Below are 20650 nucleotides of genomic sequence, written 5' to 3' on the forward strand. Positions count from 1 at the left end.
AGTTTTAGGACATGAAATTAATTGAATTTGTTTGTGCAAGCATTCTATTGATGAGAAGATAGTCCGTAGTCTACTTTGTATGTCATTGCTTTATTTTAAAATAATATGTTTATTTAACTTCAGGAATCAGGAGTTACAAATGTAATATTGTGCCATAAGTGATTCTTCCAATTCAATCATTTGAAGAACATTTTCTTTGTGGTGTTTTTCTTAGGAAATATATCTAACATGTATGTCAATGCTCATAATTTTAAAGGTTTGTGAGTTGAAACTTTGGTTTAGATAAAATTGAATGGAGGAACAAGTTTCATTCAACTGAGCCCAGATTTTTTTTTCTAGAATAGATTCACCTTTTTCAAAAAGCAACCCATTTAACACCCCCCTGAAGAAAATGTTTATAGAACTCTAAAACAGGCCTACTTTTTGTACCGTGTTGTGCCAATATGAGCTCACAACAATATGCCCTCTTACAATGCCTTTTTGTTTCCTTCTTTTTTTCCTTTGAGTAGTCATTTTGAGGGCTTGAGATCTCTTTGAATATGAATCCATAGCTCCGTCCAATGTAAGACAATTTTTTCTAGTAACGCTATTTTTGACAATCACTAATATAATTCTTCTCATTCTGTTAAGTAATTCTTATCTTTGTTAAAATGTTACTATCAAAAAATTATATATATATATAGGGTCAGGTTCAAGGGACATATGAGAAAACATATGTAAAAACAATGTAACATTAATAAATTTTCAAAATATGGGTTAGAAATTTTGGATTGAGCTGATTTTTTGTGAGGATGATCTCTATGATGGGAAGATCATCTGAAAAAAAAAAAATCAGTCAAATCTGAAACTTCTAACCCCATTAAAAGTGATTTAGAATGTGGACCGTTGATTTTTTGCCAATTTTTATCAATAATTTATAAATCACTTTTGATGGATTTAAAAGTTTCTGATTGAGCTGATTTTTTGTGAGGATGATCTTCTCATCATAGTGATCATCCTTGCAAAAAATCAGCTCAATCCAAAACCTCTAACCCATATTTGAAAAACCATTGTTTTTTCATATGTTTTTACATATGGCCCTTGAACCGCCCCCATATATATATATATATATATATATATATTATATATATTATTTTTACTGCTATATTATCTTTAATATTTGGACACCTATCTTTAATTCATCTAGGACTCTTTTCTTGACATTGCACCACAAGTTTGAATCCTTTTATGTTATCTTCTTTCAGATGAGGATCTCGGAGTATTTTCTGAGGAAGAAGGGCCTGTGAATAATGTGCCTTCTCCTAGATCTTTTGATGCCAAAAGACTGGCTGTTGATTTGGAGGATTTTCAGGAGGTTAGTCTACGGTAGTAGTAGTAGTTGGAACCTTGGAGTTGAGACCTTATGTAGTTACAGGAAATAAATGAAAATGGACTCATGAATTGCATGTGTTTTTAGTAGAAATTGTTAGTGATGACAGGCTGGTGGCACATGCATTCAGACTACAACAATCCAGCAACTTAGATTCAATATGCATCTGACATGACATGGTGAACTGATATTGAATGGTTGCCGAACTAGCCAGCATGTTTGTACCACTATTAGTATCATGTTGATATGTAATAGCTATTATTCTATTAATTAAAGAAGGGGCAATCCTGATGACATATTTGAAGAATAGTGGTGAGCAAGGCTCCGATCCCAAATCCACACAAAAATCAAGACTTGCGTACAGTATCTCCAAGTCTAATTATAACCTTCAAATCTGACCCCTACACTCGTAGAGAATAGTAGACAAATACATGATTGGAGATTTACTGGCAATGAGCAATTCTACACCACCTCTGTCCTTGAGGATCGTCCTATTTCTTTCCTTCCAAATAGCCCAACAAATGGCAAAAGGGATCAGTAGTAAAGAGTAGGAGACCAATACAAGAGTTGAGATTTATGTTGTTTGCTTCAATATTTTTGCTATTTTAAAATAGATGTAGACATCTATAAAAAACAAAAAAATTGACGTAGACACATCTATGCTCATGCATTTCGTTGTGTACTTGTTCACTTGTATTTACTTTTTTTTTTATATATAAACTTTTTCTACACCCTGGTGTTAATACACTTGATCTGATAGGATGAACCTGAAGTGTTGGAGGAGTTGTTTAATGAAGAAAGTGTGACTTCATTGCCTATTTTGTGTATGGAAGATGGAAAGGTGGTCTTACGTTTCTCAGAAATTTTCGGTGTTCATGAGCCCTTGAAGAAAAGGGACAAGAGAAACCATAGGTATCCTATTCGTAAAGGTATGTGGTCACATTTGAATGATGCCATTTTTATATATAGTCATTGTTTGTGATTTTTAAGAAATTCTTTCCAGCAGTGACATGACGGAGGATTGATCTTTGAGACCTTGGAATTTGATAGATCCATTTGTTCTTAATTATGGTCTTAGCATAACAAGCTCTATCATAGCCATCTTTCTGGCTTGGTGTTGACGATTATGATAAAAACAGATGAAGTTTTGTACTTATTAGCAAATCTTTAACTTTTATGTTTTCCCTTTTTGTGTGTGGTAGCATGGTTTCTTTTATTGGTAGTTTTGGTAATTTTTGTGATTCTTCAAATGCTTCCAGAGAGTTATAAGGTCATCGATGCTTCTGATATTGTGGAGGAGGATGAGGAAGCTTTTCTAAGGGGCTCCTGCCAAGGCTTATTTACTAAACAGCCGAATTTGAACCAAGATAATAATGTATTGGTGAAGGATGGTGATTCACAATCAATGATGGTTGGTGTTAGGCATGAGTTTGGTATAAAGCCTACACAGGTTGATGAGCATAGGAAAGACTCATATCTCAGTGCGGAGCCAATGAAAGAGAGTATAACTGTAAATCTGGCTGCTGGATGGGAATCACCTTCATGTCCCAGATTTTACCCTCTTGATCAGCAAAACTGGGAAGATGAAATTATTTGGGACAATTCTCCTCTTGTGAATCATGAGTCCTCTGAGAGTTGCATCATCTCTGGACCTGAGTCTGAAGTTACCAATAGAGAAACAGAATTGGAGGTTGGGCCACCGAATTTGGGGTCAGAGTTCCAAATGGAGCCAGATGAAGAAGAATCATAGTCCTTTTCTGCGTAGCTGTTCTGTTCTAGTAGAACCCTTTGGCTCTAGAAAATTTTCCGATTCAGCGTTTTCAGAAAAGAATCATCCCCAAACTTGAGGGTTAGAATCTCGTTTGAAAGTGGATGATTCAAATTATTCAGAAGTGAGAAAGGAGAACGACACTAAAATCTTCAGAGGGGTGATGCTCTAAGGAAATTTAACAAACTTTCCTTGCAAAACAAGGACATTCTAGAAGGGTCTTGGTTGGACAAAATTATATGGGATGTCCCAGATTTTACCCTCTTGATCAGCAAAACTGGGGAAGATAAATTATTTGGGACAATTCTCCTCTTGTGAATCATGAGTCCTCTGAGAGTTGCATCATCTCTGGACCTGAGTCTGAAGTTACCAATAGAGAAACAGAATTGGAGGTTGGGCCACCGAATTTGGGGTCAGAGTTCCAAATGGAGCCAGATGAGAAGAATCATAGTCCTTTTCTGCGTAGCTGTTCTGTTCTAGTAGAACCCTTTGGCTCTAGAAAATTTTCCGATTCAGCGTTTTCAGAAAAGAATCATCCCCAACTTTTGAGGTTAGAATCTCGTTTGAAAGTGGATGATTCAAATTATTCAGAAGTGAGAAAGGAGAACGACACTAAAAATCTTCAGAGGGGTGATGCTCTAAGGAAATTTAACAAACTTTCCTTGCAAAACAAGGACATTCTAGAAGGGTCTTGGTTGGACAAAATTATATGGGATACAGATGAATCTATTTCAAAACCCAAATTGATCTATGATCTTCGAGATGAGCAGATGCTTTTTGAAATTTTAGAGACCAAGGATAGTAGACATCTTCGTTTCCATGCTGGGGCTATGATAATTACTCATTCTGTGAAGGCGTGCAATGGGGATTCTTTTGATCTACCTGGTCCAGGGTTGGCATCTGTCGGCCGATTCAATATATCTAATGACAAGTACTATTCCAACAGAAAAATCTCTCAACAAATGAAATCACATTCAAAAAAGCGTGCAGCTCATGGTGTCAAAGTCCTGCATTCAATACCTGCACTGAAACTGCAGACAATGAAACCAAAACTGAGCAAGTAAGAGTAATTTTTTTTCCTTTTTTCTCTATAGTTCTATTTTACTTAGGAAGGTGCTATGAAGTTTTGAAGTATGTGAATAAGTTTGTTTTCGCTGTTTTTTTTTTCATGTGAACTGTACAACTGAAATGTTTAATGTGGGGTTGTCATGATACTTACAAAAAAAACATGAGTTTTGAGGTGAAACTAATATGTTCAGCCTTGCATTGTTGTATAAGGCTAGATGGAGAGTTGCCTTCTGTGGGCAAGAAATTCTTTGCCAAATCGTTTCACATGAATCCTAATTCATTTTCTCAACTCTCAAGCACATGTTTATGGATTGAGGTGAATGATGGAACAAAATTCAACTTGCTGATCTCAAACAGTTGCAATAAGGCACTGATATCTTTCTGTTGAATAAAAAAGGAACATTTATACTTTTTTTTGTTCAACTTTTGTAAAAAGGACACAGCCATGCACTCATTATTGTTGATGTTGTATCAACAAAGATGCATGTGTTGTACATCCCTGCACACATCTGGACGTGTTATACAGTGTTGTCACCTTTAATTTTTAATGATGTTGGCTATAAACAATTTCTAAAAGGGGCTTGGTGCATTCCATCCTCTGCACACTACTTTATTATGTTGTTAATGCTAATATGATTATTTGATAGTCCTCCTTATACATCTACTTATATTTATTGAGCTATTAATTGCTGCATGCTGTATGTGAATGTGGATGTTTTATTTTAATTTTCAAAATTTTCTTTCCTTATTTTAAAATAATTTATTTTTCAATAAATAACTGAAATATCATTTTACATTAATGTGTAGGACATGTTTTTAAGTTTCAGATGCGGTATGAGACGCCTCGTCAATTTGAGTCACCAAAGCGCCTTCCCATTTCGTTGTTAGATAGGTCCTTGTTGGTTTTATTATCTAATCCATTTCATAGTATTTAATACCAAATTTCTAGTTCATGGAGCAGTTTTGGAAACCTCAGAATTTTGACACTGCTCAAAAATCAGATGGGTTAGCTCAGAAACTCAACTCGATTATGAGCAACATGAATTGAAAGTTATTATTATGTTACATTATATCATGTTATAAACAAAATAAAAACCTTTTTGATCATCATCACATCATTGAATCCTTATCCCAAAGATCTAGGTTTGGCTAAACGAATCCTGTTCCTCTGTTCAGTTCTGTCCAGAGCAATGTCTTCTGTTATTGAAATTGTGTTCATATCTTCTTCTTCTTTCATTATCTCAATCCACATTATTTTGGGCCTTCCTCTCGCTCTTGTAGAACCTTCAACTAGTAATCCCTCAGAAAGAAGGCAAGAAAATTAAAAATGACTTTAGCACCATGAAACAAAGCATAACCATCTGCTAACAATCTGAATCTAACCCAAAAATGATCTAATTACCCCATATGTTGTCACTGATGTTTGAGTCACTTTGTGAGGCCCAAAGCGACCAAACATTCACCAAGTAAGTGGCCATTGTAGGTCCTGGAGATATCTACGAAATGAGTGAGATACTGAAAATAGACATCCAGGTGAGAAGTACACCTATTGGAAGTCAACTGCATCGTAGGAATTTTCCCCTATGTTGAGTATATATTTTCCTCCACTTTTGGTTGTGCCATACCCCAGTTAAACCCTGTGATCCTCTTATATTCATAGTTCTCCCCCTCTCCAGCAGATCGGGCTTTTGGAGTTGTTGGTTGGTTAACTTGGTCTCGGAGCGCTACGTTTGTATAGGTCATGCGATCGATTCTTTCCACCCTTATGGGTGAGGGGGAGTGTGGAGTGTATATTTTCCTCCTCACTCTCGGGTGTGTCATACCCCTTTTATATTCGTAGTTCTCCTCATCTCCAACAGACTGGTCTTCTGGAGTAGTTGGTTGGTTAACACCCTACAATTGTTAAGTGCAACCAACCTGTTTGGAACTAGTCTGGGTTTGTTTTTAGACATGAACCAATTTCTTGATTGTTATTGTTGATGGATGCCATAGTGTTGCAAATTTTATTATCACATGCTTACAGTATATCTTCTAACCCAAAAGCTGTGCTTTTGAATTGATCTGCTGGAAATTTGCTCCTCTGTTTCTTTTTTTATATTCACGAACTTTCTTGTTCCTAGTGTGTTTTTATCATATCAAATTGCATCCTGTGGTCTATGCACTTCATACTTAACTATAACTGTCGAGCCTGATTTTTATTTATTTTTTTTTTGCAGTAAAGATATTGCTAATTTTCATAGACCGAAAGCTCAATGGTACCCCCCATGACAATGAAGTTGCAGCGAAGGAACAAGGCAAGCTATCTACACAGGGACCCATGAAAATTATATTGAAGAGCATGGGAGGGAAAGGGAGCAAACTTCATGTGGATGCCGAGGAGACAGTCTCTTCTGTCAAAGCAAAAGCTTCAAAAAAGCTAGGCTAGTCAAGTCTCTTTCTTTTGCTAACTGTTTATTGGCCAACTATTTTCGGACATTCCTATTTAAAGTTCATAAAAACTCAGACTTTACTGCGTAACTGTTGTTGACATTTCACAATGGTCAATTTCGTGATAAGATATGTTGAAACCTTGCTTCTGCAGATTTCAAACCATCAGAAATGGTAAAGATATTTTACTCTGGAAGGGAGCTTGAAGATGTAAAAACTCTTGCCACACAAAATGTTAAACCAAACTCTGTGCTTCATCTTGTGCGCACAAAATTCACTTGTGGCCAAGGGCCCAAAAGTTGCCTGGTGAAAATAAGTCTTTGCGTCCTCCTGGAGCTTTTAAGAAAAAATCAGACCTTTCTGTGAAAGATGGACATGTCTTCCTAATGGAGTAAGTTACTTCCAGACTAATGTACTCATTTAGGTTTACTTGTTTGTTTAAGCTGAATAGATTTATAAACTTCTACGTTTGTAGTGTTTTGAGTTATTTCAAATTCTATGTTGCCTTACATTGTCTCTTTATGTGTTTAGCAAAATTTGAAAAAAAAAAAAAAAATTGTCTTCTTAATCTATAGTGTACTATTTACTTTTGCTTACTACGTTGTTTGTTATGCCATAATTGTGATGTTTTTATTTATAAGTATAATGGACTAAGGGTATCTTTGTCCATCCAGTTGATTTATGTTAATATGCATCACCTAGTCAATTGGAGAAGAGAAGAAGAAGAGAAGAAAATAACGATTAAGAGAAGGTTATTGTGTTGGTGGGCTCATAAACACACTTTTTATTATTTTTTTGATTGATAAAGATGAATTTCTTGATAATCAAAGAAAGCGAGGGTGGTTGAGGGGACCCACCCTAAACAAAGAAAACACCTTTTATATGCCCATAATTGTGTGTTGGGGGGTGGGGGGGGGGGGGGGGGGGTTAAGAAAATAGGAAAAACAAGTAGTACTACACCCTCTACATACAAGTAGTGCCTTCTACATTCTCCTACACTCCCCCTTCAATTGGAGGTCTGGAGTATGTATGTCAAAACTGGCCAGCTTTATCACCACCACGTCATTTTTGTTATCACATCTCTTATAGATGCCCCCAATTAGGTCGATATTTCCATTTGGGACTCCTAACTCTCCCAACACATACCAGATTAACTATCTAGGTACTTTATGGTATACTCTCTTTAAGTCTAACAAAACCATAATAATGTTTTTTCCCCCTATATTCTCTAAACTTCTTGATACAAACAGACAACGAAAACGACAGAAAACAGAGAGAAAAACAAGTAGAGACGAGACCATTACAAGAATTATAAGAGAAGTAACTTCTCTATTGCAAAGAAAAGCATTTTCTATAATCGTAAGCAATTCTAAAAGCGTAACATAAAAAAAATTCTGGAGCTCATGTGGTTTTTATACCACTCACAACTATTTAAATAATAAAAGTCTAAGCAACCCTCAGTACTTATAATTAAGACCATACTTTAAGTGGACTACTCATAGTACTGTTGCTTAATTTTTATGATAAATAGTGCCTAAAATAACCCCAAGTGTCGAAATTTAAATACAAAATATTGAGCCTCCAAGCAACATCATATGGGGGACTCATGAGATCCAATAGTGTACCCTCCTTCCCAAGTTTGGAAGAACTAACACCCTATTGAGTTGGTGAGATCATAATACTTCCACATGTCTTCATATTTGTGCTTCAACTTATTCTCTGATTGGGACTTGTCTTTCCGTTGCACTAGAAATTAAGAGAAAAGGTGTAGTGTAGAAGTAACCACATAGTATTTGGTATCCATAGTCATTTTGGATCTTTTAGAGCATTCAACTTGGGCTTAAAACGGGTTGGGTTGGATCCGAATATGCGTATATCCATATCCGGATTTTTTAATCGGTTCCAGATCCGGATCCAACTCAGATCCTACTAGCTCAAATGATATCTAGATTATCCAGATCCGATCCGACCAAATTAATTGATTTGGGTCGGTCAAGTCGGATAATTTCAAACAATTTCGAGGAAATTTGCTAAAGGTCTGGCCAGAAGGTGATTTAAACTCAAGATCTCTTCCTTTTTGAAGAGAGGTTTTGATCACTACGCCCAACACTTGTTGGTTGATGAAAGATAGCTTAAAAAATATAAAAATATAACATATAAAGTAATATATCATTCGGATATAGAGATGGATCCGTATCCGACTTGAATTTGACTCGGGTCAAAGGACATCAACCCATATTTTAATATAGATATACTTGAAGAAACCAAATATGCTAAAATCGGATTCACATCATCACTCGGATTTCAGATAAATCCGACCCATTTTAAGCCATACATTCATTTGCACAAAAGCTCTCTCCATTGGTGTTGCTAACAATCATTATCAAGTATGAACAAAGTGGTGTGCTTCTAGAGTACTATGTTAACAATTCATGAAAATAATGTGGGAGTAACCTTACTATGTGGTAAACTAAGGGAAGTCAATTGAGATGTTTTGGTCATGTGCAACGAAGGCCAATTACGTCCGCAATTAGAAGGAATGTGCAAGTTGAAGGTTCTAAAAGAGCCAGTGGAAGGCCAAAAGAATAGATTTGAGAGTTTTAGGGTTAGGGTTTTTGTGGAGAAGAAGAAAAGAGATGGAGAAAGAGTTGTTTTATTCTCTCTCTCACTCATATATATATTAACATCGTAAGAGTGTTACTAATAACAAAATAACCCTTGGAAGATGGAAAATAACTAAGAAACCCTTATAAGAATTTCTACGCTCCCCCTCAAGTTGGTGCATATATATTTTTCATGCCTAACTTGTTAACAACGCTATGAAAAAGTAAACTACCCAACCCCTTAGTAAGGATGTCAGCCAACTGATCTTTAGTTTGTATGAATGGAGTACAAATGTGTCCAGACTACAACTTTTCTTTAATGAAGTGCCCATCTACCTCAATGTGTTTAGTTCTATCATGTTGAACTGGGTTATAAACAATATTAATGGCTACCCTATTGTCACAATACAAACTCATCGACCCATGAATAGGAAGGTTCAATTCGATTAAGAGGATTTGAAGCCATAAAAGCTCGCACACCCCATGAGCCATAGACCTAAACTCAGCTTTTGCATTGGATCTTGCAAACATTGTCTGTTTCTTACTTCTCCAAGAAACAAGATTACCCCAACAAATGCGCAATATCCAGAGGTGGAACGACGATCTGACACTGATCCTACCCAATCAACATCTACGTAGGCTTCAACATGCAAACTACCATGACAAGCATATAATAAACCTTGTCCAGGAGTGGATTTTAAGTACCTTAGGATTCTATAAGCAGCATCTAAATGAGTTGCAGTTGGTGCATGCATAAACTGGCTTACCACACTAACTGCATAAGAAATATCTGGACGGGTTAAGGTGAGGTAGATAAGCCGGCCCACAAGTCTCTGATATCTCTCAACACCAATGCAGGACTCAACATTGGACTCACGAAGCCTATGGTTTGAGTCAATGGAAGTATCACAAGGCTTGCAAACCATCATACCTATTTCATGAAGGAGATCCATAACATACTTCCGCTGCGAGATGAAATACCCTTCTTTGATCTAGCAACTTCCATCCCAAGAAAGTATTTCAAGTTTGAGTGTAACTCTTGGCGACAAGTCTGGCTTTGTACCTGTCCATTGATCCATCTGGGCGATGCTTCATAGTAAAGATCCATTTTACATCCCACTGGTTTCTTTCCTCTAGGAAGAACAATCATAGGCCCAAGTATTATTCTTCTCAAGGGCCCTGCATTTCCTCCTCCATTGCCTTTTTCCAACTTGGTTGAGACAGGGCATCAACACAACACTACGAGGAACAGATATTAGGACAAAGCAATAGCAAAAGCGGAGATAGGAGGAAGGAAGACAAAGCAATGGGAAGATTAGAATTATCAACTTTAGGAGTAGGGGGATATTACCTTTGACAGATGGATTTGGGGAGGATTCTTGGTTGGGCTCATGAAGACTCTTTAGTGCCTTTGTCACGTTTGAGAATACATTAAGTAATTCTTTATCTTCTTGAATAATAAGAATCTCCCCCTGGCCATTGATTATTGCAACTTGTAATCTTTCTCTTGTAGAATAGGATACCCACCCCCCTGGACCATCATCACCACTGTTATGACCACTATCAACATGTCAGAAGGAAGAGGAAGAGGACAAGACAATTCCTCTTGGGGAAAAAATCTCTCTACAAAAAATGTTTGTCTCTCCCTGGAGAGATGTGTTCTAAGAGGAATAAAAGAGTGGGGACTCAAAAAATGTTACATCCAATAGATACAAAATATTTACGGAGAAGGGAGGATGATAACATTTATAACCCTTTTGATTAGAAAAGATACTCAAGAAACAACACATTTGATGGCTTTAGGTCAAGTTTTGTGCGGTCAGCTCGAGAAACATGAACAAAACACACACATCCAAAGACTTTGGAGGGAATGAGAAAATACCTTATTAGGAGAAAACAAACCTCAATGGGAATTTTAAATCCCAAGACACACGAAGGCATGCGATTAATAAGAAACGTAAGCAGTTAAGAGAGCATCCGACCAAAACACTTTCGGTATATTCATAGTAAATAAGAGAACTCTAGTACTTTCAATGCCACGCCATTTTGTGATGAGTAATTAGTACACAAGTGGTTTGGTAAATGATACCATGCTCACTAAAAATGAAGCTAGGCCATCGGACATGTATTCTCCACCATTATCAAATCTAAGGATTTTAATTTTTACACAAATTGTGTTTTCAATCATTTTGTGAAAGATTTTAATACAGAATACACTTCACTTTTAGCTTGAGTAAGTAAACCTAAGTAACACGAGAAAATCATCCACAAATAACGAAATAATTAAAATCACGTAATGAGGTAACTGGGGAAGGTCCCCACACATCGGAATGAACAAGAGAAAAAGGTGAATTGCTTTTGTTACCACTGGTAGGAAAGAGGCTCGACAATGTTTAACAAATTCACACATCTCACATTGAAGAGCTGACATAGAAATAAAACAAAATAACTGAGGAAACAAGCGTTTAAGTAACAAAAAAGGGGATGGCCTAGGGGCTTATGCCATTGTAATAACTCCTCAAAACGATGGCCACTCCGAATAGTAGATGGAAGCTTCTGGACTGAGGTAGCAATCCGTGATAGGAGATCCAAAAAAAAAGTCCTCTTTTTCTCATGCCCCGTACCAATCATCCTCCTCGTATCCAAGTCCTAGAAAACACAATGAGAAAGAAAAAAAAAACGACACTACAATTTAATGATTTCGTGATATGACTCACAGAAAGGAGGTTTAAAGCAAAATTAGTAGGGACATGGAGAACAAATAATAAGATCATAGATGGATGAGCAATAACACTACCCTTGCCAGCTATAGAAGAATAAGAACCATTTGTCCCCTACCAGAACAATATGATAAGATGAAAAAAATGAAGACATACCAGTGATATGATTCGATGCCTTTGAATCAATAACTCAAGAGTTGTTAGGAGTGGAAACAGATGCACTGAAGGCTGAGGCCAAAGTATCTGAGTAAGCAAACGCAAATGTAGAAGCAGTACTAGGAGGCTCCAATTGAGCCATAAAACGCTGAAAAGCCTCAATCTCACATCGAGAGATGTTTTAGTACTATCAGATGCCTGTGTTAGAGTTGGAGTAGGCTCTAATGTCTCCATGGAAGTAATAGAAAGAGCGCTTGAACCCCTTCCACTATTGTAACGACTACCCTCCTCAGCCAACGGCGAATGAAACCTCTATGTGATGGATGGCCATGAAGATCCCAACAAGTATCCCTAGTATGGCGAGTAAGACTCAATTGTCACATTTCAACTTATCTTTATCATCAACAGTTGGTCCCTGAATGACCACCGCCTCCAGCACGACTACCATTGCAGCCTCCTCTTTGGGACATCAAGGCTAAGGCTGATCTCTCATAAATTGTAGGTTGGAGCATAGCATTACAACAACACTCCTCACGATGCAAGTACGAATATACTATAGTTAATGATGGAAGAGGCTCATTTCCTAGAATTTGAACCTTGACTTGTTCGTACTCGGAGTTTAAATCAGCAAGTAACTCAAATACACGATTTTCTTCAACCAACTTCTTATACGCAATAGCATTGATAGAGCAATGGGCCCGAAATGTTTGATAATGATCCAACTCTTCCCATAGACGTTGGAGAGTGGAGTAATATGTAGACAAGGGCTTATCACCTTGCCTCATTTGTCAAATACTATGGCGCAACTCATACACACGACCTGTGTTGCCTATTTATGAATATGTCTCTGTAACTGCATCCCATATCTCCTTGGCGGTTTGCAAAAATAAGTAATAACTGCTAATGTCGGGTTGCATAGAATGGAGAAGCCAAGGCATAACAATAGCATTCTCTGCATCCCATCTGTCAAAGATTGGATCTTCAGAATTATGAATTGGTAACCTACCGGTCAAATATCCCATTTTGCCTTTTCCTTTAATGTATAGTATGACGATTTAGACTAAGCAAGGAAATTATGGTCATCTAGCTTCAAAGTAGTGATCTGAATATTTGGAGTAATACTTTGAGGATTACTCATACTCCCTTCACCATTCAAAGGCACATTCGAAGACTGACTAATCTCGGACATTGTAAAAAAGCCTTTCGAAAAAAATAACAAACACTTTGTGAGCACGAAATACACTCGACTAGATACTCGAAATTGATGTACATTTCACCCGATGGAGAAATACACTTATTATTCTCTTTAACAACACATGGCAAGCATTAGAATATGAAGAACAAGTCAATCTAGATAAAAAAATAGCACAAGAGATCAGATTTGTATTAAAAACACAATTTTCAGCAAAAAAAAATCAGAAAAGGCGTCCAAAGAAAGGATCACTGAAGCTTCAATATCTGACCAATCGATCAACAGCCACCACCATTAGATTCCTCATAAAAAAAGACCAAACTACTCAAGTCCAAACTCAGAAGCAAGTAATCAAAATGAACAAACAGAGAGAAAATGACAGATCTTGAATTTTTATCATTTTTGTTGATTTTTCACTAAAAACATCATAACTTGCTCAAAACAACTCCAAATCGCATGAAACTTGTTTAAAAAATTCTCTAAATTCATCCTCTCTTAGAAACAATCAGAAAAAAAAAAAAATCAAAATATCCGACGAAAACAACGTCAAATGATGTCAGCACACCGGCTGCTGATGTCATCAGACGCAGCAAGTAAGAGTCTTCTTGTCTCTCTCATTTTTCTTTAAATTTATTTCTAAGGTCCTTTTTGATCTTGAGCTTTGATACCAAGTAGATTTGAGAGTTTTAGGGTTAGGGTTTTTGTGGACAAGAAGAAAAGATATGAAGAGAGTTGTTTTATTCTCTCTCACTCATATATATATTAACATCATAAGAGTGTTACTAATAACAAAAGAACCCTTGGAAGATTGAAAAGAACCAAGAAACCCTTATAGGAATTTCTACAAAAAGAACTTGAATTGAGATAGTGAGGGTGTATATAAACATATTTGAGTTGAAAGTTCTATTTTGATAGTGTCGCTTGTTTGGTTTATAGTTTTCAAGGAGTTTAAAGGAATTTTCTTTGAGGACTTTCTTGTAAGGTGGGATAGAGTTTGTAATCTTAGCGAAGAGTGGCTCTTGTTTTTAGGGTCTTGTGTTGTTTTGTGGAGTGTCTTTTTGTAATGATGGTCACCTCAACCTCTATTACCTGTTTTTTTTTAATAAAATATATCTTTAATAAAATATATATATATATATATATTTTTTTGAATGGAGGAATTAGATATGTTCAGCCAACCCCAAATAAGATTCGTTCAGCACAACCCAAATTTTTGGGTACAAGGCTTTGGCATTTATGATAAATTCTGCTTTCTATTGTTACCTATTGGGCTACTCAGGGTTCCCTTAGACGCGTATTGTTTTTCATTGTCTTTTCTTGTCTTGCTACTTATCAGTAGCAACATCTGCTCCTCTGCCACCTTCATTCTATGTATCTGTTGTTTCTTGATTACCCAACTAAAATGATGAAATCACAAGAAAGAAATAATATAAACAAAATTGCAAGTTTGCAACCCATCCACTATATGTTTATATTGATTTTTGAAGGTATAACGATTAAATTTTTTGGATGAACTAAGAAGTGAACAGTGGTAGGAACTCCACCCTCTCTCTCTCACTCTCACACACACATACATAGCTCAATGTTAGTATCTTATTATTTTATATTTGGATGTCTGTTTTCAGTGGCTGAACTATCATCTCTCGGCTATGCTCTCTGTCCATCACCTTCAAATCATATCATCTGACTTTGTTTTGATTTCTTTTTATATATATTGGGAAGCATTCGGAGGCCCCAAAGAGAGCCAAACATTTTTCAAAATATGGGTTAGAAGTTTCGGATGGACTGATTTTTTGTGAGGATGATCTCCTCACATAGAGATCATACTCATAAAAAATCATCCCATTCCGAAACTTCTAAACCATATTTTGAAAAAATGTTTGGCTCTCTTTAGGGCCTCCGAACGCTCCCCATATATATATATATATATATAACTATAGTCAATTTATTATATTAGCTATTGCTGTTACTACTTTATGTTTATTTCATGGTTGATTATTGAAAGATATCATCTCACGACTCATATTGTTGACGATTTTTGCAGGTACTGTGAAGAAAGACCTTTGATGTTGGGAAATTTGGGATGGGTGCAAGACTCTGCACTTATTATCAAAATCGACCACTGGTGACCAAAATGCATCCTTGCTTCGCAGTGGCAGTAGCAGTCTAGGGAATGTCCTCACACTTGATCCTGCAGACAAATCCCCTTTTCTCGGAGACATAAGACCTGGTAGCAGCCAGTCATGCCTTGAAACAAACATGTACAGAGCACCGATATTTCCCCATAAATTGTCCTCAACTGACTACTTGTTGGTTCGTTCCGTGAAGGGAAAACTTTCCCTTAGACGCATAGACAGAATAGATGTTGTTGGACAACAGGTTAGTTATTTATTCTTTATGAATGCCGCTTTTACATTTACTCTAATTATATAACTGCATCTTTCATTGATGATTTTCTTTTTGATATTTGAAATGGTGACATGGAAAAATAAACAGTGCTTGAAATCCCTATTTGTATGCAATTTGTTTACTCTTGCTTGGCCGTGTTATTAAAATCCGGTCTTTTTTTTTTTGATAAGTATAATATATTGCAAAGAGGAGAACCGAGTACAAGGAGGCCGAGAAAGCCTCAAAAGAACAACAAGGAAAGAATAAACAAAAACACTAATTACATAACGAGTCCCATCTAAAAATAAAATCATCAAAAGAAGTTCCTGCGAACTCTATGTTTTGCTTAGACCATAGGTATAATAAACCTAAGATCTCTAAAAAACCTGCATGAGAGCTTTTGATCTTGTTGTTAAACACCCTGTTATTTCTTTCAATCCAAATCCCCCAAGCAATAGCCGAAGGAAGCATATTCCACAGGTAACGTTTTCTGGTGTGGAAGACTTTACTGGTCCATTCATCCAACAAGGAAGAAAACTTACGAGGAAGAACCCAATTAATACGAAATAAACCAAGGAAATATGACCAAATTTGATAGGAAAATGAACAATGAATTAAAATATGGTCAACCGATTTCCCTTCCAACAAGCAAAGGGGGCAACAGTTGGGAGTGATCCAACCCCGAACAATTAAGTTATCCATCGTAAGAATTCTACCAAGTGAAGCCAACCAAACAAAGAAGGAGATTTTTGAGGGCACTGACCTTGACCAAATAATAGAACCTGGGATGGCCCGTTCAACAAGAGGAGTGAGCTGGTTATAGAATGACCTTACGGAGAATCTCGAATCCTTCACTTTAGTCCATTCCCACCTATCCTGATCGCTTTCATTGAGGTGACAAGTATGCAGGAAATCAAGGAAAGATGTAACCTCAGTTAGCTCCCAATCATTAAAATTTCTCCTGAACCCCAAATCCCAAGTAGGACCGGACTCGTTGCGAACCAAACACTGCTGAATTGAATGGTTCTTCTTAATAGAACAAGTGTATAAGGATGGGAATTGAGTCGCCAGAGACAAAGAGCCGCACCAATTATCTTCCCAAAATCTGATTCTGTCCCCCATGCCTGCTTTGAATCTAATCCCTTGCTCAAAATCCTTGCTAACTTTCAAAATCCCTTTCCAAACACTACACCCATACGAGACTTTAGACTTGCCGCTGTACCATCCTAGACTCCTGTCCCCATATTTAGCTTTAATCACCTTCCTCCACAGACTACCCCTCTCCTCACCAAACCTCCAAAGCCACTTACCTAGAAGCGCTTTGTTGGTTAATCTAAGACCCCTAATGCCCAAACCCCCGTTCTTCTTGGGCATGCAAATCGTCTTCCATCTAACCAAATGATACTTCTTCTTACCATTCTTATCATTCCAAAGAAAGTTCCTCATGAGCCTTTCCAATCTATCTTCGACGGACCTCGGGAGTGTGAATAGAGAAAGAAAGTAAACTGGAATACTCGTTAAGGTGCTTTTAATCAAGGTCACTTTCCCTCCTTTCGACAAATAATTAGCCTTCCACGTACTCAACCTTCTTTCCAACCTCTCAATCACGTCATCCCAAATTTTAGAACTATTGTAAGGTGCTCCCAACGGTAAGCCTAAGTAGGTAGTGGGCAAGGTATCATACTCACAACCAAGAGTAGTGGCCAGCATATGAATATCTTCTACCTCCCCTACTCTGAACAGTTTGCTTTTTTGCAAGTTAGTATGTAAACCTGACATAGCCTCGAAACAGCACAGCAACACACGGAGCACCCTCACTTGGTCCCTAGAATGCTCCAAAAACACTAAGGTATCATCGGCAAATTGAAGGTGAGAGATCAACGGTCCTTCATTCACCCTGAACCCCGAGAGCTTACCTAAAACAACCGCTCTTCTAAACAACCTCCCTAAAGCTTCAGCAACAATAAGAAACAAAAACGGAGATAACGGATCCCCTTGCACTTGTTGAAAGTTGTTACTCTTTGCATATTACTTGTCTTATGAATGTTCTACTTATATATGATTATTATGCTTGTGTGCTCGGATGGAAGGTTTTAATTGTCTTGCCATATATCATTAATAATTAGTAGGTCTTAGATCATGTGTTTTGCTCTTATTTTTCACCGATGTTATGCAATTTTCTGATTATGGTTTTCATGTTTTATTGGGTGAAAAAGATGTCTTAAGTGCTTGCGAGATTGAGAGAAGAGAAAAGTCCTAAATCATTTTAGGTAAATTAAGACAACAATATTGGGTTCATACCGAAATATGATGAGATCAACAAAAGCTGTAAGCTGTATGTCTGTATAGTAAAATGAAAACTTTGCAACATAATAGAAGCAAAAAAATAAAGTAGTAAGTGAGGCAAAGTGTATGGCATACGATTCTCTATATAATAGGTTGGGTACAAGAAAGAGTGAGAAAGATATTCACACTCTTGCCGCTATGTTTCTAAGGTTTGGAATCATTATCTTCAATTGTTTGGGGTGGTAGGATGTTTACCAAGCTCGGTGAAGGTTTAGATGGAGAGTTGGATTGTTTGGGGGAGATATTTTACCAAGGCAAAGTGGACGCTTTGGGATCTTATTCCCTTTGCAGTGTGTTGGATGATTTGGAAGGAAAGGAACAAACGAGCGGTTGAGAACAAATCTAAGGAAGAGCATGAGTTAGTTTTGGAGGTGCTAGCCTTATTTTTATTTTATTTTTTGTGTGTAAAAGGTTTAAGGAGTTTGGGGGTATATTCTTCGAAAACTTCATTGTTAGATGTTGGAGGGTGTGTAATATAGATATGGGGTAATCTTGTTTCTGATTCTGTTCTTTGGCTGTTTGCAGACCTATTGTTAGGTTTGTTTTTTCTTTCTTTTAGCTAGTCTCCTTGACCTCCATTTTATTGATTGAATGAAATTATCTCTACCTATCAGAGAAAAAAAATATATTCACACTCTTGCAAGGATGAGAGAGGGAACTAGAGATAGACGATGATCCATAATCAAACATTCAATTCATCTTTTGACTTAAATATTTTCTTTTGTTAGTTTTCATTCATAGAGTTATCTTTTTAGTTCCTTATGTGAATTGTGGACTAATTAGTGGCATTTTGAACTTGTTTATTTTAAACTCTTATATTTGAATTTTTTTAGTTGTTTAAGCTAGTTAGATCATGGTACTTTTCAGGAGCCTCACATGGAAGTAATTTCTCCTGCTACAAAAAGTCTTCAGACATATGTTGGGAACAGGTTGTTGGTATATGTGTATCGTGAGTTTCGTGCCAGTGAGAAGCGTGGTCTGCTTCCTTGCGTCCTAGCAGATGAGTTGTCTGCCCAGTTCCCTAACCTGACTGAATCCCTTCTTCGGAAAAGGTTGAAGCATTGTGCTGATTTACAGGTAGTTTGCATTTTATTTTATTCTTGTAAATTCGTTCAGCGGATCCCAATATTTGGGATAAAGCTATGACGATGATGCAAAATTGTGTTTGCTCTATTAACCAAGATAATTTTACCTCTCTCTCTCCTGTTCAATGTGCTAGCTTTATTGTTAATCTGAAAATTTGTTGCTGTGTCATTAACCTGTCAGAGGGGATCAAACGGGCAGCTTTTTTGGGTTATGAGGCGCAATTTCCGCATTCCATTGGAGGAAGAACTGAGAAGGATGGTGACACCGGAGAGTGTGAGTTTTTACATGTCATTTCACTTTGTTGCTTTGATTATGTAGTGTATTGTACTTTAAAAGTGGAAAAGGTTTCCCCTTACCTTAACAAATTAAACATAACTTGAATCTAATGGAAGAAATTTGGGCACTTCTTAATATACCATGTATTGAGGAATTGCATTATTGAACATTCTCTCTTGGTGTATTTTTCTCACCGAGCATTTGTGATTTTATGACTTTTGATTCTTTTATTGTAACCGTATCCTGTTTGTATACAATTTGGTGTAGATGGTCTTTTTATATACCTAGAAGTGTATTTTGCAACTATAATTGGTTTCAAAGTTAGTTCTTGTAGTTCAGGTTGCCTAAATTTGTAATCTGGTTTGATACTTTGCATCTATGGGTCGCACGCAGATCTCTTTTTATCACATTTTAATTGCAGTGTGACATACACATTTTCTGTCTTCAGGTGTGCAGTTATGAAAGCATGCTAGCTGGCCTTTACCGGCTCAAACGTTTAGGAATTAGCAAGCTGACACACCCTACTGGCCTTTCTTCTGCAATGAACCAACTTCCTGATGAAGCCATAGCTCTTGCTGCTGCATCACACATTGAGAGGGAAGTGCAGATAACTCCATGGAATCTGAGTAGCAATTTCGTTGCCTGTACAAATCAGGTAAAAAAATATATTTTTGTCATTATTTATGCAATGTAAGGCATCAATTCTGCTGCCTCAATGGTGAATGACAAATCATTGTCCAATAAGTAGATACACAAGCTTATTCGTTTATGCTTCTTTCTTGATAGTATGTATGTGGGAGGATTTTCCTCCCTTTTCACATTTTGCTGATTAGTGGAATGCAAATGACTTAAACTCTTTTTTTATATAAATTAAAATATGTTGTAGAAGTAATTGATGCTTTTTTAGAAATATGTTTCAGTTCTCATATTGGATTCAATCTGGTTCATATATAGGTTTTCAAATATGTGTCATTTATGGATCCTAGTTTCCAGATTGGAATCAAATATGGTATGGTGTGTACAAAGCCATATCCAGACATGATCCAACTGGATTCAACTGAGATTGATCCATTTCAAGCCTAATTTCATCGATGATGCCAGCAAGATATTGAAATCATGGGCCAATTACATTGCCTCTTGGCGCATTCTATATGTACCATATGCTAATCTCTAGTTTCCTTTCCATCTTTCTTGGTTTATTTCTTTTTACCAATCAAAAAGAAAGGAACAAAAAACTGGACTACTAAGTCC

The 20650-nt window shown here is 36.8% G+C and overlaps 1 protein-coding gene across 1 annotated transcript in view; it reads left to right on the forward strand.

The window, feature by feature from the left end:
• LOC147407187 (transcription initiation factor TFIID subunit 1-like) overlaps positions 1 to 20650 on the forward strand; it is a 51769-nt gene that overhangs the window by 20830 nt on the left and 10289 nt on the right. Inside the window, 14 exon segments of the mRNA XM_086432592.1 lie at positions 1245 to 1354; positions 2130 to 2298; positions 2629 to 3032; positions 3497 to 4197; positions 6422 to 6464; positions 6466 to 6625; positions 6787 to 6900; positions 6903 to 7023; positions 15348 to 15379; positions 15382 to 15411; positions 15414 to 15682; positions 18905 to 19114; positions 19304 to 19396; positions 19848 to 20054. Coding sequence (XP_086288718.1) covers positions 1245 to 1354; positions 2130 to 2298; positions 2629 to 3032; positions 3497 to 4197; positions 6422 to 6464; positions 6466 to 6625; positions 6787 to 6900; positions 6903 to 7023; positions 15348 to 15379; positions 15382 to 15411; positions 15414 to 15682; positions 18905 to 19114; positions 19304 to 19396; positions 19848 to 20054 — 2663 coding nt within the window.

The sequence above is a fragment of the Akebia trifoliata genome, chromosome 3, assembly GCF_017979445.1.
Source record: "Akebia trifoliata isolate Shusen 1 chromosome 3, ASM1797944v1, whole genome shotgun sequence".
NCBI classification, from domain to species: domain Eukaryota; kingdom Viridiplantae; phylum Streptophyta; class Magnoliopsida; order Ranunculales; family Lardizabalaceae; genus Akebia; species Akebia trifoliata.